The sequence below is a fragment of the Kwoniella bestiolae genome, chromosome 1 (assembly GCF_000512585.2).
Source record: "Kwoniella bestiolae CBS 10118 chromosome 1, complete sequence".
NCBI classification, from domain to species: Eukaryota; Fungi; Basidiomycota; class Tremellomycetes; order Tremellales; family Cryptococcaceae; genus Kwoniella; species Kwoniella bestiolae.
In genome coordinates this window covers 6,533,289-6,558,443 of record NC_089241.1, presented here as the reverse complement: position 1 = coordinate 6,558,443, position 25,155 = coordinate 6,533,289, and the positions used below count along the sequence as shown (strand labels likewise).

At 46.4% G+C, this 25,155-nt stretch overlaps 11 protein-coding genes across 11 annotated transcripts; 3 read left to right on the top strand and 8 right to left on the bottom strand.

The window, feature by feature from the left end:
- Positions 1–563: 563 nt before the first annotated feature.
- Positions 564–4,405, bottom strand: I302_102456 (uncharacterized protein; the record flags this gene model as incomplete). The annotated part of the gene is made up of 14 exons (XM_019187829.1): positions 564–815; positions 931–1,063; positions 1,155–1,268; positions 1,475–1,559; positions 1,620–1,664; positions 1,728–1,752; positions 1,825–1,999; positions 2,058–2,123; positions 2,211–2,399; positions 2,534–2,706; positions 2,806–3,937; positions 4,006–4,029; positions 4,089–4,212; positions 4,303–4,405. 14 exons carry the CDS (start codon positions 4,403–4,405, stop codon positions 564–566), a joined length of 2,640 nt encoding a protein of 879 aa, XP_019050707.1.
- Positions 4,406–5,058: 653 nt separating this feature from the next.
- Positions 5,059–7,347, bottom strand: I302_102455 (uncharacterized protein; the record flags this gene model as incomplete). The annotated part of the gene is made up of 9 exons (XM_019187828.1): positions 5,059–5,576; positions 5,643–5,764; positions 5,831–5,843; positions 5,914–6,181; positions 6,257–6,321; positions 6,383–6,464; positions 6,536–6,894; positions 7,011–7,137; positions 7,207–7,347. 9 exons carry the CDS (start codon positions 7,345–7,347, stop codon positions 5,059–5,061), a joined length of 1,695 nt encoding a protein of 564 aa, XP_019050706.1.
- Positions 7,348–8,736: 1,389 nt separating this feature from the next.
- Positions 8,737–10,203, top strand: I302_102454 (uncharacterized protein; the record flags this gene model as incomplete). Its single annotated transcript, XM_019187827.1, has 2 exons — positions 8,737–9,945; positions 10,171–10,203. The coding sequence occupies 2 exons, from the start codon at positions 8,737–8,739 to the stop codon at positions 10,201–10,203; spliced, it is 1,242 nt and encodes a 413-aa protein (XP_019050705.1).
- Positions 10,204–10,837: 634 nt separating this feature from the next.
- On the bottom strand, positions 10,838–11,365 carry I302_102453 (uncharacterized protein; the record flags this gene model as incomplete). The annotated part of the gene is made up of 3 exons (XM_019187826.1): positions 10,838–10,985; positions 11,114–11,193; positions 11,282–11,365. The coding sequence occupies 3 exons, from the start codon at positions 11,363–11,365 to the stop codon at positions 10,838–10,840; spliced, it is 312 nt and encodes a 103-aa protein (XP_019050704.1).
- An 864-nt stretch (positions 11,366–12,229) lies between these two features.
- On the top strand, positions 12,230–13,342 carry I302_102452 (uncharacterized protein; the record flags this gene model as incomplete). Its single annotated transcript, XM_019187825.1, has 6 exons — positions 12,230–12,306; positions 12,375–12,403; positions 12,471–12,572; positions 12,706–13,061; positions 13,178–13,219; positions 13,292–13,342. The coding sequence occupies 6 exons, from the start codon at positions 12,230–12,232 to the stop codon at positions 13,340–13,342; spliced, it is 657 nt and encodes a 218-aa protein (XP_019050703.1).
- A 200-nt stretch (positions 13,343–13,542) lies between these two features.
- On the bottom strand, positions 13,543–14,926 carry I302_102451 (uncharacterized protein; the record flags this gene model as incomplete). The annotated part of the gene is made up of 4 exons (XM_019187824.2): positions 13,543–13,573; positions 13,647–13,690; positions 13,756–13,931; positions 14,095–14,926. The coding sequence occupies 4 exons, from the start codon at positions 14,924–14,926 to the stop codon at positions 13,543–13,545; spliced, it is 1,083 nt and encodes a 360-aa protein (XP_019050702.2).
- A 721-nt stretch (positions 14,927–15,647) lies between these two features.
- I302_102450 (uncharacterized protein) lies at positions 15,648–18,122 on the bottom strand (the record flags this gene model as incomplete). Its single annotated transcript, XM_019187823.2, has 9 exons — positions 15,648–16,040; positions 16,175–16,494; positions 16,612–16,845; positions 16,938–17,087; positions 17,153–17,209; positions 17,282–17,366; positions 17,432–17,574; positions 17,718–17,957; positions 18,104–18,122. 9 exons carry the CDS (start codon positions 18,120–18,122, stop codon positions 15,648–15,650), a joined length of 1,641 nt encoding a protein of 546 aa, XP_019050701.2.
- Positions 18,123–19,455: 1,333 nt separating this feature from the next.
- On the bottom strand, positions 19,456–20,257 carry I302_102449 (uncharacterized protein; the record flags this gene model as incomplete). The annotated part of the gene is made up of 4 exons (XM_019187822.2): positions 19,456–19,475; positions 19,541–19,688; positions 19,801–20,079; positions 20,204–20,257. 4 exons carry the CDS (start codon positions 20,255–20,257, stop codon positions 19,456–19,458), a joined length of 501 nt encoding a protein of 166 aa, XP_019050700.2.
- A 414-nt stretch (positions 20,258–20,671) lies between these two features.
- Positions 20,672–21,000, bottom strand: I302_102448 (uncharacterized protein; the record flags this gene model as incomplete). The annotated part of the gene is made up of 2 exons (XM_065869482.1): positions 20,672–20,677; positions 20,752–21,000. The coding sequence occupies 2 exons, from the start codon at positions 20,998–21,000 to the stop codon at positions 20,672–20,674; spliced, it is 255 nt and encodes an 84-aa protein (XP_065725554.1).
- A 463-nt stretch (positions 21,001–21,463) lies between these two features.
- On the bottom strand, positions 21,464–22,332 carry I302_102447 (uncharacterized protein; the record flags this gene model as incomplete). Its single annotated transcript, XM_019187821.1, has 4 exons — positions 21,464–21,480; positions 21,551–21,698; positions 21,833–22,099; positions 22,210–22,332. 4 exons carry the CDS (start codon positions 22,330–22,332, stop codon positions 21,464–21,466), a joined length of 555 nt encoding a protein of 184 aa, XP_019050699.1.
- A 1,455-nt stretch (positions 22,333–23,787) lies between these two features.
- Positions 23,788–24,894, top strand: I302_102446 (60S ribosomal protein uL23; the record flags this gene model as incomplete). Its single annotated transcript, XM_019187820.1, has 3 exons — positions 23,788–23,806; positions 24,333–24,684; positions 24,798–24,894. The coding sequence occupies 3 exons, from the start codon at positions 23,788–23,790 to the stop codon at positions 24,892–24,894; spliced, it is 468 nt and encodes a 155-aa protein (XP_019050698.1).
- Positions 24,895–25,155: the final 261 nt, after the last annotated feature.

Sequence of the window (25,155 nt, the reverse complement as noted above, 5' to 3'; positions counted from 1 at the left end):
GGATTGATGGGTTTACAAATGGATTTTGTAAAAACAGTTCTAGAAGTGAGAGGGAAGGAAACAATCGGGCGTTCGCTCGTAGGAAGAGACCTTCTTATACCTTGTCTGATAACAATCGACATACTGGTTGAAAAACAGATGGGCTACGAAGGTATGATGTCAAATGACCTCTGTCCCATCTCTCATCTCTCAATATACATAGGCTACCTCGTATCGCACTCGTACGCCAGTCCAATTCATCTGGATACTGTGATGTCACTGCGAGGTTCTGGAATATCTCTACTTCCAAAGTGGAGTAGTCACTTCAAGTGGAGGCAGTCATCATATCATAGATCAAAAGGAATCGGCAAAAACCCAAAGCGAAGGCACGATCGGCACGCTGATAAAAGGTTAAATTCATTCCCAAGTAGCGGTGCGATCATTCCGGTGACTTGGTGTGATGTGCGGTCATCCTAAGGTATCCGTCGGAAGACTGAAGACATTGCATATTCATAATATTGATGCAAGGTATATCAACATATATCATCAAGCCAAAAAATACTGTACAACCCCCCATCGACAACTCACGACCCATCTTCCATGCGGTGGGCCTGAGTCTGAGCATTGATAGCAGTAATTCCATCCGATTGCTTAGCCGTGTGAGATCCATTTCTAGGCGTAGTATTAGGTTCATGAATCCCCTCTTTCTCATTGTTACCATTTCCCCCAAGAGACTGGGCATTACCAATCCGTGAATATTCCTTGGGTAATAGGATAGCCCGGTCGATGGCTACTGGTAATCCCCTATGTCTACCTCGGAGCATTACGCAGATTATCTAGTCGTAGCATGACATACAAAGAATCAGCCTCTCACCACCGATCTCAGCTTGTAGATACGAAGAGAGTAAAAATAGAAGAGTTGAAGTTGTTCTGATGTACAGAAGAACTCACAACGATCTTCGAGGCATACCCGAATTCACCGACAAACGAGAAATTGTTATTTGGCGTACCCAGACTCAAACCTATAACGGAGTATGCAGAGGTGCATTCGAACAGGATTCGAAAGACGGTGAACCAGTCGTACCTAATGTATTGGACATCTAAGCTGAGCCAATGGTCCGACGGCGTTGATGTGATGAAAAGAAAGAAAAGAATGATGTGAGGTTCAGACTTACTTCTCAGGATCCATCAATTTACCTCTTTCGAAGCAGCAGATTAGGAATATAGCTACGGCTAGAGGCCAGATGTCGAATGCGAGTTGTTTACGCATGTGCCATAGGAGGTATTTACTTTAGTAGTGAAGTCAGCGATGATATGTGTAAAAAAGAAAAGGGGTGAAGAAGAGGCGAATAAGGGCTGGATGGGTTGAGGCAAGGTCAAGGAGAGAAAGGGGGAAAGGAAGCGGATGGGGCGAGGAGGAGAGGTACAGAGGGAGAGTGGGGGACGGATGCAAAGAGAAGTAGATCCTGAACAGGAGGGACAGGGACGAACTCACCTGAACACCTCATGTCTCCTACCCTTGAATTCAGGCTCATCCTCGCCCAGCGTATCTGTATCATCTTGCTCGTACACCCCCAGTGCTGCGACGGACGACAGCGTGTAAGCTCAAGCCGATCAACGAACAATGTCAAAGACCCTACCCTTCTCCTCGTATACGTTGGTAGATCGTACCGACATCGCGATCGCTACGACCAATTGGTTGCATCAGCTGGGTAGCACGTGGCAGTCTAGGTTGATAATGCACTCACGATATATCGCGACATACATCAAGATCTACCAGTAAACGCAGATGGAAGGTCAACACTGTTCTATGTTCTTGATGTTGAACAAGCGAAGGAATCTCACGATGTACAAGAACAAAACGGACGGAGCCATGTTACAGATAGCTACTATCCCGAACCCACTGGCCCGTACACTTAACGATTGTAATAGTCCATCCGAGAATTTCTCGAATCCACTGAGCGATTCCATCACTGGTAGACCTATGTTGAGCACTAAGAACCCAAGGAGCTCGATAGCGCTGAATGACCGATTAAGGTTTAGCTTGAAATTGGAGTGTGAATGAAGTGGACACTCACATGAAAGCTAGAACGACGAAGAGGAGGTACCACGTCTGATGACTGGGGAATAGGTATAGAAAGCATCTGTGCGAAATGAGTTTGTCAGATGAGCATTAATCCGGTACGAGGAATTTCAACGCGGAGTTCCATGCTGGATGGAGAACCACTCACCGCCTAGGATGATCCAACAAGAAATGTAAAGTTTCAAACTTCTCTCCCCTTCTAGTAATCTTGGTTCCTAGCCAGATGATGAATCGTAAAATGATGGGGAAAGCGTGGTTCCCAGCGAGCAAGACGAAGACGAGCACGTAAATCATGAGATAACAGTTCTGGAAGGGGGCTAAGCCTTGATCGACCAGGCTATGGTGAAGCGAGATTGACAGGATCAGCAACAATGATCCGCCAAGGTAGATCGTTTGAACGTGATCACGCAGATTGATACGTCAATTCGGCTGGCGCCCCTCCTGTGAGTGCTCAGGGGATTAAGTACTCACCTCATACCCGTCCCTGTGAATGCCGATGCACTGAGAAAGAGCGAATACCAAGTCTTATCTGCCGAGGCGATCTGAACGCTCTGGGTGGGCTCGAACGCTGAATCCCATTTATGCACTTTGGCAAGGTAGATTGAGATGATTGCAAAGGGGATGACCTGGCATACGAGCATATACTATGATTCAATCGACATCAGATTAGCAGCTATAACCATTGTCCCAATGAGTCACGGCATGCTTTACTCGGTGCAGACTGATGTATCTAGGGAACTCACCCCAGTCACCAGATAACTCAACAACCTCAACGCCCTATACTCGACCCCGCCAATCTGCTCCAACTCCTCATCGTCCAGCTCCTCCGACCAAAACCTACTATTCCTCCCTATGACCATACCGCCCAGTCCCTCAGGCATCCACTTAGCCACGGAACCTCTCAACATCTCCGTCCAACTTTCTTCTTCCTCCACTTGAGATCCAGAAACAGCAAGTAGACGGTTGATCTTCGATTCCTCATCTTTGTTCATAGTGAGGTTTGTGAGGATTTCCAATTTTCTTACTGGTCTAGCTAGTTTGTTTTTTGTCGAGGATGGCATGTAATCTCTAATAATTTCAAGTGGCGTGGGAAATCCACCCATACCTGTGTTCTTATGTCCCTCAGGATGTGGGATCGGATGATTATAATATGCTGCAGAGGGTGTTGACTTGATACGACCCAATGGTGATCCCATTCCCGCAGTTGCTTTCCTTGAGTGCTGTCGATCGGGTCTGGATGGTGAGAGGGGAGCGGAACCTACAGTGGCTGCTTGATGTAGAGTGGCTTTCCGAGTCTGTTGGCGTAATCTCTGTCTGGCATCGTACAGTCGTTCTTGAGGATGAGGATAGTTTCGTTGATTACCCGGAGAAGTAGATGTGGGAATAGCAGTAGTGTACGCTTGCGGTGACTCAGCTCTCGAGGTGGGATTTGTGGGAAAGACAGTCGTGGATCTTCCAATAGTACTAGGTTGACTGTGATTCGCTTCCGCATCAACAGCCTCAGACACTCTACCTTCTTCAGGAGCCATCTCAACCGGAGAATCAGTGACTCCCTCTCTTCCGGTCATATCCTGATCTTCAACGTATCCTTCAATCTTGTGGGCACTGACTGGTCCAGAGATGAATAAAGCTTTCTTCTCTTTTAGATCCTTGCTTTTCTTCTTGATAGGTTGGGTAACGAATCCTTGAAATACTGTTTGGGTAGGTTGTAGAGTGTTTGTGCGACGCAAGCGATCGTTGAGGATGAGTTGTTCACAGTGGTTGCGGAAGTAGTACTTTCGGACTAGGACCATGATGAGGGAGACGAATGTAGGATCACCTATGATGAATAGGAGGAACAGGAGTACTTGCTGGAATGGGTGGAGTGCCGAGATGCTATGGGTGTGTCGGCAGTCGATATCAGGCATATTCTTAAAGATTAGGTAAAGGGGAATAGCACTCACTTTAAGGGTACCAGACCGCATGTTCTTTACACGTTGATCAACGATAAGCGGTCGCAGGGCGAATGTGAGAGGACTGCACTCACGTCATGGCAGAAAAGCAGACGAACAAGCTATCAATAAACGTAACCCTCTGTCTCCCCAGATTCGTGCTGTTGGCATTCCCAGACGCCGAACCATTCGCCGCATAGAAGATACATGCGGTTATGACTAGACCGACCAGATGAGTGAGACATGAACACCGTCTTCTCACAATCGACTCTCTTGCATAGCGAGAAAGAGAGAGAAGAATGTGCTCACCAGGTGTAAAAGTAAATATTAAGACGTGTATTCTAAAAAAGTTCAAATGATGTTTGATCCTCCCCCATCTGGTCTCCGATTTGTCTTGCCCTCCCATATCCATTTTGATCTTGACTTTGACTTTATGTTTATGTTTCAATGGATGTCTTCTTGTGAGTGCTTGCTGATGTAGTATGTGACCGTCTGAGACGAACAGGTCTCTTCGTTTCGGTGGATATGAATGAGCTGTCATTCTGAACAACTAGACACAAGTTTCTTTTCTGAAAAGTTGTGGTTTACGCTTTGTCCCCCTCGCATCTGAAATGATGGTCGGTGGTTGAAATCGGAGTTTGATCGTGACATTGAGGGTGGGTCGTGTTGGTGTTGCCAAGGGGAGTTGTCCGAGCACGCACTAAAAGGGGAGGATTGGTGTGATCACTACATCATATCGTGGTTCTTGGCGATGATGATCATGTTCCAGGCCTGTCCTGTTGTGCGTGTTGATGTCCGTGTAGCGATGTAAGGGTATGTATGCTATATGATGTTGCGATGGGGTCGTTCACAAGTTTGAAAGGATGGTTCATTGTTGATGATGCTAGAGATATGGCTCGTGGCCCGGGCACGATACTGCTGGTAATCTGGTAATCAGATCGGCGTAGACCGACGAACTTGGTTTATACCACTATCCACACCGACATCGATGAAATTTTATTTCTGTATACATACCACTGAACATCCAATCACTACCATACACATTTCTCCTATCTCCTCTGCATTTTACCTTTTCTCGTACCTAATGCCAAATCTGAAGGGAGTCAACGTCAATTCCTCCGTTCCCCTCAAAATCCTCCCCCTCATTTCCTCCTCACTCTCCCCCTCTTTGCTCACAGGATACAGCCGATACTCATAGATCGAATGAGCAATATAAGCAACCATCTCCACCTCCGCAAACCTCTTTCCAATACATTGTCTCTGGCCCAGACTGAACCCCGCGAAATTATTAATCAAGCTTGACGCCCTCTCATTCTCATCGAGGAACCTGGTCGGATCAAATTTCTCCGGATCATTCCATACAAATGGATCCAGGGATAATGCCGGAGAATCAATGATTATATGACTTCCTTTCTTGATCACATGTGTCTTGTAGGTGACATTACCTTGGTTGTCCCATGTCGTGTATGGTAGGATCGCGTCTTTCAGGGCTATCTTGGGGAGAGTCATGACTATGTCTTTGAGGCGGATGGTCTCGTAGCATGCTGCTAGGCAGAGGTGGAGTTGGTTCAATTGTCTGTAGCCTGCGTGCCGACCATCAGGATCTACATTGGATCGTGTTTCTGCCCTTTTGTAGTGGAGCAACTTACCGGGTGTTTCATCGCCACATATACCCTTGATCTCCTTGTATAACTTATCTTGCCACTCCGGATAGACAGCCAGAAAAGCTTGGAGAAACGTAAGTGTATGTCCGGTAGTTTCGTGTCCCGCTCTGACGATTAACGCGTTTCGAATCAGTAATCATACTAGGTGAGCTGATGGGTTTAAGGACACATACAACAAGAAGATCCCTGTCAACCGCACAGCGACTTCAGCTTCTCGACCCTGCAAGCTATCGACAAGAGGTATGACGCCACTTACAGATATTCCCAATAATCTCAGATTCCATCAACCCCACAATCCTCGTTCCCTTCTCACCAGCCTTGAGCCTCTCTTCGCGCTCGGCACTCATCTGACTAGCCACCAGTGCACCTAATATATCTTTGGGTGGGGCGGACGAATCATGCTCTGAGGATTGGTCGAGTTCCAGTCGTTTAGATCTATACAACTTCCTCAGGAGGGATACAAAAGAGACTTGGGCTTGACCCAGACGGCGGACTGAGGATAGTGGGAAATAGCGCAGGAGCCACTATTGGTGTTCAGAGGTCCGCATCAGCCTATCGAATCGTGAGTAATCTGTGAAGTGAACGGGTGGGATGCCTACAAGAGGTACAAGTAATTGAGCGATCATGCTGTTTTCTACGGTGTGCAACGCCTCGGCGATGGGCACTGTGTGGTATTCCGGATATGTTAGCCAAGTACCCTGTTTGGGGCTCATCGTCTGACCTACTTTCGTCCCCAGATTTAGTCTTGGGTATATTCCATGGAAATTCAAAATTGGACCCGGACCGCCCAAAGACGTAAAGGGTAAGCTACGATGACCATCGTCATGGGCATAAGCAGCCTACAGGATAGAATTGCATCGGAGAGAGGGAGCACTAACCTTGATCATACAATCCTTAACATCCTCCATAATCCCACCATCCTCAATCCTCTCTCCAACCTTCATCGTATCATACGCCTCAACCATCTTCTCCCATCCAGCCTGCATGATCCCCTCATTTAAACACGGCTCAACTATCCTCTTGTGTCTTCGATGTTCCTCTCCATTCTGCGTACTCGTAATTTGTTTACCGAATATACTGATCGCGGCATACCTGAACATCTCAACGGGTTTACCAAAGATACCAGCTTGGTTCGACAGAATCAATGTGGCCTGGGGATTAGAGGTGACGTAGACTGCGTAGGAGGGGGTGGATAGTTGGGGGCAGGCGAAGAGATCTGAATGGGATTTTGCGTATTCTGCGATGATCATGAGTGCGTCATTATCTCATCTCCCGATCCCATGCATCGCAGACCTGGGAGCATGCAGGAGGGTTGGGAGAAATAAGATTGGGGTTGACGGCACGATGACTCACTGTCCCATGGTTTTTCGATGGTATAGTCCCGCACTGGGACGATGTACGGTATATGGGGTAACTTCTGGCGATAGGAAGATTCAAAGTATTCTATGAAACTGCTGATTGTAGGTAGACCTTTGCCTTGCTATAAGTACATACCATCAGCAATGATCGGGTAAATCGACGAAACGAGCAGGCTTCTTACTTTTCTTACATCGAGGTACCCTCTTACCCTGACCAGTAGACTGGCCGATGCGATACCAATCACAAAAGCCATGACAGAGATCAATAGATCAAGTTTACCCATATTAGGGTACGAGCTGAATAGCTGGGTCAACAATTGATGAAGTATCATATTTGTCTTTGTTTCTTGACAGTACATCGAGCGACATGAAGAGATGAAAGGAAGAAAGAAAAAACATCCATTGACCTGTCTTACTTATAAACAATACATCTACAAGATGCATGCGTGAGTCCTCAAGTCCGTCATTTAGCAGACACTACTAACCCACTTTGATGGATCTAAGGGTACAAGTTCACTCTAGCCGAGATCTTACATCTCATGCGGGCGCATCAAGGTTTACTGTAGGCTGGACAACGACCTTCTGCCACCAAAGATCTGGACGAGAAGTAATGTGGCAGTCTGCTTTCGTGCGATGGGTATTGCACTCGTCTGTCAATCTCGATGCAATCTTCGAAGCTCACATGTCACTGGCCAGGAAGCAAGAATGTACAGTAGGCGTGCCCCTGGAGTGTACAGGTAATAACCGAAGAGTGGCCAATTCGAATCCGAAAGACCATCAATCACACACATCATTCCCCACTTCGCATCTTCCTCACTTCAATCTCATAGTCTGACTCTCCACACACACAGGAAAACGGCCATCACAACACACACTACACTCGTCATACCCACGACGTTCAGTACTACCTCTCAAGGGGAAATAAGCTTTGCAGTGATGTGAATGTGCCAAGTCGTAACTTGGGGGTGATGAGTTTGAGTTCCAGTTGTTCGGTTACCCTCTGTGTGTTTTTCATCGATGGATATACTTTCAAGGGGTTATTGAGTAGACGATGAAGAAGTTTCATATCATTTGCGATAGGAGAAATACCTTTGAAACGTTAGAACTGCCGTTTCGTATCAAATGAAACCGCTGATCTCTCTGATTCCCCTTGCTGTAAACGAGATTTCGAATAGATTAGAATGAATCACACATCATGGCGCTCTCATCCTGTACCAATGGACTTCAACGATCAGAAGTATGAGCTACTGGTATGATATGATGAGATGTATTGACGAAATCAATTAGAAAGCTTGGGACGTAATAGATAGGCTAGAAGGTCGTGATTGTGAAACACGCTGATCTTTCGTATATTATATGGATGAAACCGCATACACTTCCTGTGATTACCTTACCCCACTTCAGACGGAGTATTAGCGAAGCGTAGTGGTACTTGAAAAGTATCAACATGATCAGATAGCTAGGTGATCAAAGTCGAAGATGACTAGCATACCGATGAAACCCTTATTTCACCCAATCTTCGCTGATCACACACACCTTCGACCCCTCATCAGACAGATTCTCCTTCTCATATACTGTATGATGAGCGAGATTGAGATCAGAATCACCATGAATATGTGCTGAAGTCGCGCTTCTCGAGAAGATATATAGTCTCGTCGGGATTGAGCGACTGAATACCGTAACAAGATGAGACTAGTCATCCCACTATTCCCCTCCCCACAATGCCTTCCCACACCCCTCCCCCTCCCAAACGATCCAAGACCGCCACTCACCCTGATGACAACACAACTCCAAAACTTCTTCCTCCCTTCGAAATCCTCTCAACCCTTCAACGAATTATCAACTCTCCTCGCCGACTCGAGCGAGAATTCGATGTCCAAGCTTCACCCCAAGCCATTCGATCACCTTCCAGACCCCCCATCTCCCAAAACTTTCCTGTGGGTACGAACCTATACGACATCGTCAAGAATATCGATACCGACCCGTGGAAATGGGCGAGGGGCGGTAAGAGGCAAACATGGTCTGTATCCCTTGATGCGCAGTTCGCCCTTTCCCATCCTGGTGTATCCATCATCCCATGTCTTGATGCCTCTGTCCTAGCTGGTTTTCGACAAGTTTTGAAAGATGAGCTAAGAAGTAGAGAGGTCACGGACAGTATCCGAAATGAGCTGAAAAATCTCGATGAGCGAGATAAGTTGATTAAATCCCATGAGCTATGTGTGGAGAATGGGCTGTCCCATAAGAGCGCTATGGTTCTTGGTCATCTCTTGAATCTGCTTGTGAGGACTGTTGACAGGAATGGGAGGATCTGTTTTGCGGGTGAATGGTTGGGGAATATGGCGGATTGGAGTGTTATTTCTTCTTCTTCTTCTTCTTCCACCATCCCTTCGTCAGGGGGTGAACCTTCTTCCTCTGCTTCTCTTTCTGATGACCTGTCAGGAGACATTGGGAGGTGTCTCCTCGCGATAGAGTTCAAGACGGATTACTCGTGTATTCCCCATGATCTCAGAGTAATTTGGGAATTGCTTTGCCACATACACCAACAAGGTAGGGAGCTGAAGATATGGTGTGAGAAAGATAAGCTCCAATCCAACTCAGATATTCATTCCACCTCGTTGATTGGGCAAGGTCAGACAGACGGTGGCGAGGTTCCGAAGATGGACGATCACCATCATCATCTCCTAGCTCAGTTGATAGGGTATCAACAGCTTTACAAGACCAAGTTCGGGATACTGTATAACGGTGATCATTTCTTGGTGTTGCAGAGGAATGGGCCGAGGGAGTATATGATGTTTCCTCCGGTATTGCGGGATGGTAAAAAAGGGGATGCGCAGGGGGATGAGATTGGATTTATGGAGACGGTTTTGATGTGTGTTTGTGCGGCTAAGAAGGAGGAAGAAGAACCGATTGATTTTACTGAGAGGAATCAGGTAAGTTCACTTTGATACCCAATAATTGTCATCCTGATTCACCTCGCTCCTCGAGGGTACTTACCTTCCATGTTGGATCTCACCTCGGTCCAGTCTGACATACATACTGAGTTGACTAACACCGGCTTATCGCTTTCCTCACATCACGAAGTTCTTCGATAACCTTCTTTCACCTGATTCTCCTCCCGAGGTGGATGATCTGAGAGATACAGATTATGCTGATAGACCCCGCCTTCGCAAGGGTTCGAGGAAAGGTAAAGGCAGAAGTGGCAATGGGATTGGCCGTGTGATCAATTTTGGAAGCGGAGATGGAAGTGGCGGGGTAGGTGGAAAGAGGAGTGCAAGAGGGAGTACTCTGTCAGGTATCTGGGTATGCTCCATCATCCATTCAACAAGTCGAAGAGAAAGTAGGTGTGAGTGGCAATGGAATATTGATTGTAGGTAGATATCTCTCAGATACAGTACATAGCTAAGAAGAACAGATACGTAATCTCAGATATCATATATACACGGTTTGTAGGTTGGAATGATACCTTTTGTTTTGAGGAGCGGAAGACATTATATACATGGTAGAGTAGCCAGATAACACATAGATATCTTGATGGATGTACAGTACAAGGGTAGCGTTCTGATTGGAATAGTGCAACAACAACGCATATGCTACATCTCAATAGCTCACTGTCAAGCTAGCTGAAGGGTACGAGTGATACATAGATGCATGTAGACCACATCATCAAAAATACATATGAATATAGGTACAAATACAGTCAACCATCAAGCATAACTGTTCCAAGCCATCGGTCGCTCAAATGTATAGCACAATATATCATCCATAGCCTCTCGCTTACTTGTCTCGACCCATTTTCCTGTCTGCTCTTTGGACGTTCAGCTACTATTGATTCCTTACCGTCAGAGGACCCTCCTCCCAAGTCCCGTAAGCAGGTGGCGGCGTGTTGTTACTTCGAGTAGAGGGTGGCGAGCAGTATCGCGTGTTGGCGAGGTTCTCGTCTGCTGGTCTGTTTTTGTAGAACACCCAGGCGCTGCAAATAAGGCGAATTGTCAGTTCATATAACTTGAGTGAATTGGTCTGAGCCCAACTATATTCGTATGATGTGATACGACGGACTGTGGGAGGGGCAGGGGGGAGACTTGTGAGACTGGGACTCACGGTGGATAATTGCTGAATCGCACTGATCTACTTTCCTTAGGTGGTGCAGGGAGTGGTTTGTTAGTGTTTGGTATGTTGTGCTAACACAAAAAGTACTACTTGTCAGCGACCAGCGTCTCTATGAAACATTTCAGTACTGGGATCAGTCATGGGTATAGCGCAACTCACCCTTATCGAGAAATCACCAGGATAATGTCCCCCAAATAACGGTCCATTGTAATAGTGCCTAGGGGTAGAATGTGATGATCCCATATTATTGAGCCACTTCCACATTGATCAGTCGGTTTATCAAGGTGATACATAAGGTTCAAGGTGGATTATGCAAGTCAAGGGGACTTGAGTCGGACCGAATACGTGAAGCTAGGATCCTTGTGTAGGGCACCTGTAATGTTAGACATGGCCACCGCCCCGCTGACATGGTGCTCCTTTCATATCTATTTGAGGTCTTCTCGACATCATCGATGACGATACCGACTATTCTTTCTATAGCGCTGTACGTCAAGTGCTGAGCCTGTCTTCGGAGAGCACAAGGGGGAAGTACATCAAAGGAAGTTGACTCGACGTTGTCTTTGTCTTGAGCAAAATGACGTTGGAGTCAACCGCAGACGGAGTGACCAATACAGCATCTGCAGAACAAAGACAACTTCCCTCCTTGTGAGATGGATAATATCATCTACAATCTCCTTCAACCGTTACCTGCCGCCGCGTGCCGAAGCTCCTTCAAACGATTCAAACCGGCTATCATCGTTGAACAACATACTCGTGACTTTATCAGTACCGAGATAAGGGGAAATTGATAAGTACGTATATGACCTATCCTTGAGTCCGATGACTTGGACCCATAGCCGGCGGGTTCGAGTGTCCAAGGGAGTCTCCACAGCATTGAGCAGGGGGGGGGGGGGGAATGCATCGGAATGAGATTGCAAATGACCACTGGGACTGGGCCCTTGGTCGTAGCACTCTGCCACATTGCGATGCCCAGAAGATGAACATGGTGGATTCCACCTCCACACGCGTTGACCACTACGCGTAAAGACATTGACCCATTTTATCTTTTCTCTTCTGCATATCCATAGCATCATAACGTACATTGCCATTACCGATACAAGAAGCAAGATGAGCCAGAGTAAAGTTGATGAAGTTCAGGATCTACTGAACAAGGCCGAGGTATTCGTAAGGGCACATATGGCAGGGTGAGTCGACTGTCTTCTATTCTTCTCCCTCATGTCTGTCGATCTGATCTGTGCGGTTCGGATGGTAGGTATGACCCATCGCACGATTGGCCTCATGGTGAGCTACACTCTCAAGCTCTCTGATAAGCGGAGTACTCCCGAGGTGCTTATGAACCGGGTGATAGTCGACAGAGTAAGACGTGTAGCTTTGAAAATAGCGAAAACACTGGACCCTCAGCCTGATCTGCTGGTTGTGGAACTAGCAGCGTTATTCCATGATTTAGACGGTAAGTCCTTACCAGACAAACACATCGAACGATACGAGAAACACATACCATTAGCTAATCTCCCCATCATTCAGATCGTAGGTCAATTCTTCCAATATTCACAAGAACCAATACCTAATCAAACACAAAACAGGCAAATACCGAACCCCAACTTCCCCAACCCTCTCATCCCTCCTCGCACCCTTCCTTTCCCATCCCGCACTCTCCCCCTCCCAGTCAGACCTAATCCTTCAAATCATCCCCTCCGTTTCATACACCTCCGAGCTAAAATTGAGTAGAAATGGCGAATGGACCTGGCAATCTACCTGTCCCGAGCTCCATGCAGTGCAAGATTCAGATCGACTTGACGCGGTGGGAAGTGTGGGGATCATGCGGTGTGCTGCGTTTAGCTGCAAGGCTAATAGAAAACTCCTACAAGATGATGAAGGAGGAGGGTCGGCAGAAGAGCATTTTGAGGAGAAGTTGCTTAGGATAAGGGAGAGGATGAAGGTGGGTTTGGACGTGGTTTACATCTTTATTATCGATAATGATCTATGAGTGTTCGATTGAATATATATTGAGTGGGTCATGTTGGACTGGTAGCTGACATTGCTGATTATACTTAGACACCGTTTGGGAAAGAGGAAGCTGAAAGACGACATCAGACTGTACGTGTCTTTTTACATTGATGTTTGCTCATTCCAAGAGGGAAGCTAATGATGGAGATGTACTGTGCGTAGATGGTAAATTTCCTATCATCCCTCTCGAAAGAAAAGGAATTACTGCAATAACACATAGATTCAATATGATCATGCATTGTCTATCTACCCATGCAAATACAAATGGAAGAACAAGTTGAATGAATAACTTGACACCGATGCTGTGCCTCTATGCCTTTATAACATGACGGAAGCCGTCGGGCGCTGATCTGTTTGATTTTACTTCTCTTTCCTCTTATCTCTGCGTTGCGATATTTGACGATGTAAAGGTATCATGAAGTAAAGTCGGCAGCTACGATATACCTGTTATGCGGATACAGCATTGTCAGCTTGTTGGAAGGTGATGAGGCGATATAAATTAGAGGTTCTGACTCACCCTTTATCTTTCACCACATTCCTTGTCTTGGACACGAGGGTGTACTGATCCATAATATCAGCATTCCCATCTAGATATGATATGCGGTACGACGCCATAGCTAACTCACACTCAACACCCATCTGACATCCACTCCAGCTCTTCCTTCCTCAAACTTCGACCCATCTTCAGCCAATCCTATCAAGCTCTCCAACTTGTCAACAGCGACAGCACCGCCAGTCATACTGGAAAGTTTTCCAGCAAACTCCTGCAGGAGATTATGCAAGTGAGGTGAGGGCAGGGGATCTAACATCAAAAGCATGATTAGCAAATGCAGCAGATGTAAGTGATCACACAACTCTCAATCTTCTCGGTATTTCCCAACCCCTCAGATATCGGGGTTTCCCATATCTCTACGAGGGAGTCGTGTAGCAAGACAGCGAGAGAGAGAGGAAATAGTCAAACTCACCAGACCCCTCTCCACCACCTCCAGCCCAAAGTTCCACTCCATTCTCCTTTGCATACCCCGTATACTCCTTAGGGAGATGATGACAATCCGGTGTGTCCAGCGCATTCACTCTGATTCCTTTGTCCCCTTTCTTCAAATCGACCAGCTGCTTAAGAAGGGACAAGGGAGAATACAGGCTCCCCAATTTAGTATTACTTCCCACTATCTTCCCTCCATCCTGGTTGAGGAGTAACCTCCAAGTGTCCAATATGACCCTCTCCAATTCCCCATCAACGATATATTCGCTCGAAGACATTTCGTCAGAATTTGACTCGACCTGCGTTTTCTTCCCCTTATAATCAACCCCATTGAACCCCACCAACAACGTATCCACCCCCTCCCTACTCAGCCCTTTATATCTCTCCAACATCCCCAACCCCTCCTTGATCCATTCTATATACCCATCAGGTTCAGCGGAGCCCACCAGATGAAGTTTGACGGTGAGTTCGGAATCTACCAGGTAATTCCCCGAAGTATCGCCCAATCCCCCATTCACTTCGTTCACATCCCCCCTTACATCCGGATCAGCATTTGGGTTCGGGTTGGTATCTTGATGGGATGAGGTGGAGGTAGAGGGAATATCATGTTTGACCAGTCCATCGGGGTGGGGTACGATCACCCCATTCTCCTGGGAGAGGATCGAGGGCGAGTCCCCGTCGAGGGAGTTGTGCAGTGTCCTGTGGATCAAGGATGGTAGAACAAGGCGGGGTTTGGACGGATGAGGATAGCGAGGTGGGAGGGAGGTTTGGGAGGTTGTAAATATGTACAATGAGGAGGAGGGGGAGGAGGACATGTTGGTGAGGATGTTCGACGTCTATCGTCTCTGGGCTGGTAGGAGGCTATTGTATCTGTGTTTATATATCGAGCAACTAGTTTAGAGTGTAGCGATGTAAGACGAAGACGTGAATTCGATGTCTGAGAAAACAAACTAACCAGATCCCCTTGATCGTTCGCAATCTCGACCCGATGTCCGGTTCTTTCGGATGATACTGAATCCAGTCTGGTGACCTCGGCTTGAGTCTGCTTGAGGAATGTATACACAACGAAGTATGCTACAATAATGTGAGGTGATAATAATGCTCATGCTCATGCTCATGCTCATGCTCATGCTCATGCTCACGCTTACGAGAATTGTGATTTCATCTTGGAATGACGAAATCTCTGTATTACCAATCTCATAAAGTAACAAATCAAATCGGACATGTCCGCTAACAGCCCATACTTGAGTAGTGGTGATACAATGCATTAATTGCCTAACCTTCATCTCTCTCTCTCCTTCTTGCTTTTCTTGACTAAGATGAAATGAACAAAATGACAGAGACCAGAAACAGCAACGGAAACGGGGTATAGATAGATGGACGACGATCAAAAGAAAAGAAAAAAATTGTATAAAATGTAAACACAGAAGGAGAATGTATAAAATTGTATAGCTTATATAATCTTTATATGTTTAGCTTGAAACCATCACTCTTCTTCTAGACAGAAAAAGGACAAAACAAATTTACAACGATATTCTAAAGCTTCAATGGGTTCTCGCTAGTATCCATCAATCCTTCCACCTTGACCGCTCCGCTGGGGGCATCACCTTGAGGATCAGATCTCAACTGATCATACTGCTTATCTTGTTTGTTCGAGGGCAGCGAAGATCGTTGCAAGGCCTGTGGGGTGGGGACAGTGGGTGATCCGATGGATGAGAAGCTTGGTGGGATGGGCGAAGGAGGTGTGTTGGATGTGTTGATAGCTTTGGCTTTCGTTATTTGATCATCTGATGGTCCGGCCTTGTCTCCCGTGGTGGTGCTGTCGGAGTCATCTCCTGAATCCATGGCTGAATCTCCATCTTCATCCAGTAGCTCGACGGAACCTTTCTTGGATTCTGCTTTGAGTGCTTGTTCGGCTTTGTCGTCGTCCTGAAGGACAATCATCAGAACATCAGCCTCGTCCCCATTCAACTATGTTAACGAGCTGAGGTAGCAGGACACCATTGAATCCCAGGTATGGTGGAACCTAGGATACGGCCAAGTAGAACAAAAACCACACTCACAAGCTCATCAGTCACATCCCTAGGCTTGGTCTTCCCCTCAACACCTTCATTCCCAAGCAGACCCGCATCAAGTTTATCCGCATTAACATCAATTCCCTTCCCATCCTCTCCGATAATCTGAATCTCATCATCATCGTCATCGCTATCGTACGGTTCAGGTTTGAAGGTGATACCCGATGCACCCAAGATGGAAGCTATGTTGGCTAGACCACCCGCACCGGCAACTCGGAAACCAGAACTCGAAAGGGCGTTTCGAGGTCCGGTGCTAGCTTGGCTTTGGCCGAAGATGTCCGGAACGGAGGCGGGGGTATCGTAGCCGACTATGTGAATGAAGAAAATCAGCAACAACGTCATGGAGGGGAAGTTACCAGAACAAAATGGGAAAGCAGAGGAAGCTATAGAGACAATTGATTCGGGATGATAAGACCTCTACTAACCCTTGTTATCCACCCTCTCCTTGACCCAAGCTTGCCATTCCTCCGGAGTCCTACCTCCCAACAGCGCAACGATAATAACCGTCATGTTGTCACAACCGATTCCACCAGTCTCACTATCAGTAGCGAGACATTTCACCATCATGTCCTCAGCAATTTTACCAAGTTCGTCGCCGTTCGCTATGGCTCTTCGGGTGAAATCGATCACTTGCTGAGAGGAGAGGCAGTCCCAGATACCTATTGGTCTATACTATCAGTTGAATGTCCGGATAATACGATGCAGCTGGACGGAAATGAGTTGTTGACGATGGGGTGAGACTCAAACCCACCATCACAAGCTAATACCAAGAATTCTTCCTCCCCATCAATCTTATGGGTGATGATCTCAGGATCGGCAGTAACGATTTGTTTTTCAGGTGCGAGCGAGTAATTTTGCTTAAATTCGAAATCACCGATAGCTCTCGATAGCGCAAGGTTACCTATATAACGCATTGATCAGTGTATGATCCGCTGAGTAGGGTCGGGGGCTGGAACATGAACATACCATTGACTCGTCCAAACTCTACAAATCCACCTGCAGAAGTGATACGAGCGGTTTCCTCTGGTGTCATGGAACAAAAATAGACGTCAGTTGTTGCTCCGACCTCAAAAGATACAAGGAGTATCAACTCACCCTTGTTGGTGGGTTTATGATCGTTCGACATGGCTTTAGCTTGGCCTTTGTACCCCAATACTGATCGCGAATCACCAGAGTTTGCCTGTGAATTCATCAGAAAGCCTGTCAGCTTGTACTTCCCAATTGCTGAGACGGAATGTCACGTACGACAATGATTCTGCCATCCTTAGTGATAAGACCAACAACAGAAGTACATCCCGAGGGGTCGTTAAAGAAATTTGGGTCTGCTCTTAGGTCTTCATCGGTCTTGAGGAAAGACTGTTTTAGCGCAGCTTCGAAATCGCCATTTTCTACCGCGCAGATAAAATAATTAGCAGCTGTTTCTTCCATTCTTGCGCGAGATCCATGGAAGAAAGAGGATGTCACTGCTAAACTGCTCAGAGCAAGCAAACATGGTGAAGTATAGAGAGATAGAGGGAATATTCAAACCCACTATAGCTCTCCAACCCCGCCAACCTAGTATGTAAAGTCGTACCCGTATATTTAGCCACCGAAGAACCACCGTGCCCGTCAAACACACCGAACAAAGCATGTTCGGGCTCCTCGTCATCCTCATTATCATTCGTCACTGTTGATCCGGCTGGTTGTTGTGGGATATCGGGGGAGGGAGTGATTTTTCTAGATGGGTCTGAGGGGGGCAGGTAGAGGTGGACGGTGTGGGCGTCTTCCATACCTGTTGATGGAGAAGGAGTATTAGCTTCTTGTACTGAGATTTACATCTGAACATTCCCACTTGTTTCATCTTTCGAAGATAAGCGAGATGAAGAAGAAGACGATCTGTCGGTATGAGATGAGAGAAGAAACGAGAGGGAAACCCACTGATACGCCATCCTTGCATGTCCGATAACCCCACCCAATACTTCTTCCCTCTTATGACAGAGGTGGTGTGTTTCTCCGTAACTGTGGAAGTATCACCCCGTAGTTCCGGTTCCAGTGCAAGCGATGATGTACGATGTAGAGACATATGGAAAGCGGTGGAAAGGCAGTGAAGTCGAATTTTCGACGGTCGTGTGAGGTGGTGGTAGTCAGATTGAACAAAGGATCGGCGATTAGGTAAAGGTCGATATTAGTACATATTACACATCAGCGAAGACGAGAGGAGATACTGACCTGGTTCAGAGAGTGTTTGACCCTATATCGTGCGTCCATATGTGTGGTCACATTTTGTATAGTCGACCGGGGAAGTGGGAGGAAGAGGAAGAAGAGTAATAGCAAGTCAGCATGGATCCGACAAACCGACGCGTCATACAGACACAAGCCATCTATCATATTCTTCTGCCGTCTTCTCCTGGCTGACTGCATGTATGATGAGCAAGAGACTTACCATGATGTATGATATATGTAGGAGTAAACGAGATAAGATGTGAAAGAGAGATGTTAAGTGTTGACGAGGATTATTGAATTACTTTTCCTTTCGGGTACTTTGGAAAGAGCGTGTTGTGTCAATTGTTGGCTGTGAAGAAGAGGCGGAGTTTCGTGATGATGACGATTACCAGCAGATAAATCCCCAATTCTTATTCTTCTTGTGTCGGATGGTATGTATGTATGTATCTATTGTTGTGATCAGATGGTATTGAATACGACTGTGGTGGTATTGTTTACTTATGTAGCAGGATAATGATGATAGATGAGTTGTTAGTTGGTGAAAAGGGATGGACACATACAGGATAATAACGAAAAAACAAGGTAAAAAGGTATTAATCGGCCGGAGCGGTTAGCACAATTGGCTGATTTTCACTCTAGTACAACATTCAATTGACTCCGCTTGATACTTATGCTTCATACATCACCATATTATGTTTTCAGTCCTATCGTGCACAGCTGTCTTACTGGTCTCTCCATCACTGCCTCCTGTCTCTTCATCACCTTGCTATGCATATAATGCTATACAATAAGGGTGGATTCGCCACCACCACCAATCTTCTGAAAAGAGGAAGACAAAAATCCCCTTTTACCCACACACTGTGCAAAACGATGACGACGATATCTCAGGGAACACTACATTACATGGGGGGAGTTACCACGTGGGTCAAAAATAGCATATTCAACGAAGAATAGCAAAGATAAAGATGAGTGAGCTGGAGGATGGTTTCCATTCATTCATGCATGCTTCTCATATATACAAGTACGAATTCGTTATAGCTACAATGATATAATACATATCCTCTGGCCTATCTACCAAAGATGAGACCTATAATTTTCCAAAACGTCAGCCTTCATACTTAGTGCTAGATGAAAGCGAACCGACAAACTCACCAAAGGTCAATCCGTTACCCAGGTTCTTGAGCAACCCAGCAACTCCAGATAATAATCCTCTCAGCACTTCCACTACACCCGCTAAGACGAGTTGGAGTCCGACTAAGAGGGTGTTGAGACCAGTATCAATCTCGAGGATGAGAGAGCCCTGTTTGAAATGTATATCAGCGATGTTATCTTTATCTCCGAGGACAAGTGGTGAATGAGGTTGACAATATCATTAAAATGCTGTCGAGGCAAAAGGATAGACTCAAACCCACAATCAAAGGCATCTTTTTCAACTCATCCTTAATATTCCCCACAGCCTCTACGATATCCCTAATGACATCTGCCAGCACCCCACCGACCTTATTCTCATCCCCATCTGCACTTTCAAGTGGTAATCCCACCTGTTTTGTCAATTGAGATAAATCATGTTTGACCCCTGCAGCTGGGAACTGCGCGTTGGCTTTGGCGATGGAATTGCGGATTGTCGATAGGGCGCTGGAGGCGTCGTCGTATGTTACGTCGGGGTTTCGGAGGGCCTCAATGGGTTGAGCCTGGAGTATTAGGGAAAATTAGTCATTGTTCTGATGGATATCGCCATCGATGTGCTAGTGTTGGTCCGGAGGAAGGAGACGGTGAAGATGAAAGGGGTATAGGAGAAGGACAGACATGACTTACAATTCCCTCTTTGAGCTTCTGCGAGACATCCAAAGCTGAATCTTTAGGGTTCATCTTGTTGTTATTGTTTCTTGTCTATGTCAGTATGAGTAGTGCGCGATAGTCAATGTGATGTTATGGTAGAATACCTTCGAGAACGTCAAATCCATTCTACTATATATCCATGCCCTTCTCCAGTGTCGTCGCCATCGCACGGTCCTTTAGGTGGAGCATCAACAGCGTAGAACAAAGGATGTTCGTCATCTTACTTCATACAATGTACAGCACAACGTCATGTTGATTGTACTCTCCATGATTGACGGACGATCAACGTCATAGAACATACATGAAACGAGTGTGAATGACTGCGCCCTTTATATATCCGAGTCTGGCCACCGTACATCAGACAGGGATGCATGGTTCAACCAACATCCAGGAACGACAAGCTGATTCCAACAGGGACGGAAGTCTTCTACCCTGTATTCTTGACTATCGCTACAAAGTTACCATTGTACAGTCAGGTAATCAGCACGAAATGAATGTATGACCTCGACCTTGACTTGACTCACAGGACACGTCCCACCATACCCCTCCGCAACATCATCCGCCAACCTAACAATGGTATCTGCAATGTCCGGGTGTTCGGGATCATGTTCGATCATCGCATGAACAATCTTCCAGCTCTCGCTGCCTACTTGTACACCGTACATCTTTCCATCTCGGATTGCCGCATAGTCGCTATGGCCATTATGGATTATGATTCCCGGGAGATAGATTATATCTGCTTCGGGATCTGGGATATCGGTGTTGGTTGACATACTTGTTAATGCGAATCCAAGGCAAGCAATCTCTCTGTTCGGGATATCAATCCACTTTGAATGAACAGCAAACGAACAGAACGATTCATTCCTGCTCTTGAAATACATAATTCAGATTACAGGTTCTTTGGGCAGACCTCGTGGAATTGAGACAACGAGTCATCATCCCTTCTCGTGGTGCATACCACGTCGTGGAAAGAGAAAGAACATATTGTAGGTTTCTACTGTGCCATGTCTTTTGGGTCGTCCAATCTCATATCGGGTACCAGGTTATGCTATGTTGACCTCCGACCAGAACAATACGATACATGTCTTTTCCTAAGTATATATACAGGTGCGATATGAAGAAAAGTCTTAATTACATTTGAGATTATTACGCTACGCTACATGAAGACGAGAACGGTTATCCTGCTTTAGCTACATGACAGTTATCAATTCTTGATGAGACTCATAGATCACTCTTTTAGGCGAAGATGAGACCTGTACCAAACACATCCATCAGCCCATCATTCGATGTGAATTCTGACCTTGAGTCGTTGGTATGACTCACCAGCGAGCAACCCATTACCCAGGCTGTTCAACAAATCTGCAACTCCGCTGAGCAACCCCCTGAGGATCTCAACTACACCAGCGAGGACGAGTTGGACACCTAGGAGAAGGGTGTTGAGGCCGAAGTCGATATCGATGATGATAGCGCCCTGTAAATCGGTTCAAAAATAAGAATCAGCGATCACTCATTCTTCTTTCTTTTCTGGCCAAGTCTTCCATAGCTGCTAGGCTGGTGATACAAGTGTACGTAGCAGACATGAAGGCAGAGGAAAGGGTGACCCACAATCAAAGGTAATTTCCTCAACTCATCCGCCAACCCCTCCACAGCCTCCACAATATCTTTGATCACCTCCGCTAAGACCTCTCCGACAGTGGCCAGATCGTCAACTTGTCTTCCATCGATACCTACCGAGGCAAGATCCCGCTTCGATGCGGTGGCAGTGCCGATAGATGCCGTAGCTTCTGTGATGGCTGATTTGATGGATGTGAGAGCTGAGAGGGCGTCATCGGAGGAGACATTGGATGTTTTGAGGGTTGTGATTGGTCCGGACTATTCCTATTATTTAGTATATATATACGAATGCATGCTTGATATTGTACATTCCAACTGTGAGATGTAGCATGAAGGATGAAAGGGGATATGGGAAAGAGATGACTTACGATGGCACTTTGCAATCCGGTGACCACGTCCAAGGCAGTAGCTCGTTTCTCAACCACGACGGGCTTGGAGGCTGCGAGGCCGATGAAGGGGAGGGCGAGTAATGCGAACTTGACAAAGTACATGTTGGCTGGTCAATCAATTTAGATTGCTTCGTTTGGTCTGAGTGGTAGGAGTAAGGGGAGTGAAGCTTAGTGAATTGAAGACTTGTTAACATGAGTTTGCATGAGAAGGCCATTCGGACGGTATTTATACCTTTTTCCACTCACTTCGACATCTCATGAACGTTCCTCCTGGTCGACTAGAGATCTCGCATTTCGTCATTGATCTTGTTCAGACCATCATCGACGTCACACACCAAGTCAATAATCGTCATTTCCCTCATTCAGAGGTCGACTCTGATATTACCTGGACATCACGAAATCAGAGGAAAGGGCCACTTCAACTGCGTCAGGACGTATCAGTATCAGCTATATTAGCTGTTCCTCCTCGGAAGGGCTTTCTCCGTACATAACGAAACGGCCAGATCTCAAGGATGTTATGACAAGAAGGAAGATCGCAGAGGGTGCAGAACATCCTGGAGACGTCCTTTGATCGCTATGATATCGGTACAACAAATGAGTAACACGTCGCATTGATGTGGATGTCTGGTCTGGTCTGGAATGTTGGATGACTCGTTTGAAGACGTCATTTGTAGCGATGATGATGCGATGGAAGTGTGGATGGATGTTCGGAAGCTATTCCACAACCCTCCTTTGTACGCTGCGAGGTGTTTCTTGCAGAACGATAAATTGAGGTACTTCGTATTAGGAGATTCGAGACTTGATGGTACCTTGTGTAGGCTCTCGACTGCAATTAGTCGTGTTCGATCATTCTTCTTGTCCTTTGGTGTCTGTCGGATCTCGTCATTTGGAGTGTTAGACACGGTTGATACCGACCTGTTGCGAGGAGACCATTTTCCTGCTAAGCGGTATCAAAGCTGCCAGGTCAGATGACGAAAGTACATGCTTGGTGATCGAGGTGCGATCTTTCGTTTTTCTAGTGAGAGAGTGGCTTGATGACATGTAGACTGGATTATCAGCATGACAAGATGTACAGCAGGTGACATATGATGTACCAAACAGCGAGACGCGACGCAGACATGTAAACAAACAAACAACCATGCAAACCAAGACAAGACTGCTTGGGTTCAAGTTTATCCAAGCGCCCGCAAGTGTCGGCGTTAGCTTATATCCGACAGAGCAAGAAACGCCGTATACTCTTTGTTGCTAAAGAGTGTGGCTTCCCCGTTTCTGACCACGTTATTTCCTTGTTTTACCCTGATTCTCCCCCTGTATGCAAGTTTTCGCACCACACTATACCGCACCACCATCATACACTACCGTACAGTAGCTCTCTCGCTGCTTGTTGGTTGTTGGTTGCTGCTCGTCGCTAGCTTGTCAATTTGAGGTTTTCAATTGACTATTGTTATCACCCCTTCTCCATCCATCAAGCCTGTAAGTTATCTTCATACCTACATACATCATATCACTATCTTCCGGTGCTGATACTTTCTCCGTTAATCAGGTATTATCGTCAAAATGGCTCCCTCCAACAAGGGTGAGTATACTCTTTCGACAACATCGGTTTGGTATCGGTTGGTCTGGTCTGGTTTGGTCTGGTCTGGTCTAGCTCATGGGGATGGTTTCGCTACGGACAGCGATGTTAGAAATGGATTGATTGGAAGTAGAGTGAGATCAGGACGATGGGAGCAAGAGAGGTTGATCGTCAACGTCAAAGTCAACATCAGGCTAGAGTGATATAGGTTCAGGAGTGACGAGCGTGGGATGGATGGTGGATTAGGTGTTGTTGGATCACTTGGGAAGTCCTGTTCAGGTCGCATCATCAGGTGGAAGGGTGCTTCTCGACATGTCATTCGACATATCGGTGTTCATGAACCATCAACACGACAGCGAATGGACTTTTGGAGGAAATTAGAACCATAGCGAAACGACCCTCATCGCTTGAACCAGATCAGATCAGATCAGATCAACCAGACCAGACCAAATACCCACGGCCCACCCCTCCATCCCGTTGTAACTGGAGGAAGTGCTGACTATATTTTGCTTTTTCGGTGTTGTGATAGCCGCTGCCAAACCCCAAGATGCCAAAGCCAAATCGGCCAAAAAGGCTGCCCTCAAGGGTACCCAATCCGGTTCAGTCCGAAAGGTCAGAACCTCCGTCTCGTTCCACCGACCCAACACCTTGAGATTACCCCGTGCGCCCCGATACCCTCGAAAGTCGGTTCCTCACTTGCCCCGAATGGACCAATTCCGAACGATCCAACATCCCCTTAACACCGAGTCGGCCATGAAGAAGATCGAGGAGCACAACACCCTCGTCTTCATCGTTGATTTGAAGGCTAACAAGAGGAACATCAAGGATGCCGTTAAGAAGCTTTATGATGTTGATGCTGCCAAGGTTAACACTCTTATCCGGTGGGTCTACTCTGCCAATTATCGTGTAATGCTGGATACACCGTATCAACTGCTTGAAGATCCTGAATTGTTATTAGAGATGATCAATGCTGATACCTCTTTTGCATGATTAGACCCGACGGTAAGAAGAAGGCCTACGTCAGATTGACCGCCGACTTCGACGCCCTCGAAGTTGCCAACAAGGTGAGTCACCATTCTCGTCTAAATTAGAAACTGTCATAGTGAGGAAGGGTTTAGCTAATATCGATAATCTCCCTTTAGATCGGTTTCATCTAATCGCATCACAAATTTGGGATCCCTCTATCTCTTGCATATTTACGGCACCTATGAAAATAAAGTAGACGTAGATGTGTCGGTGGTAGAAGGATGAGGGATGAGGGGATCAGGCTTTTGTCTGTATTTTGGCGTCATGCATGGCTTCCACGACTGCTTGCTCTCGGACTTAGGGATGGCTTGGTTGTGGTCTTCAGC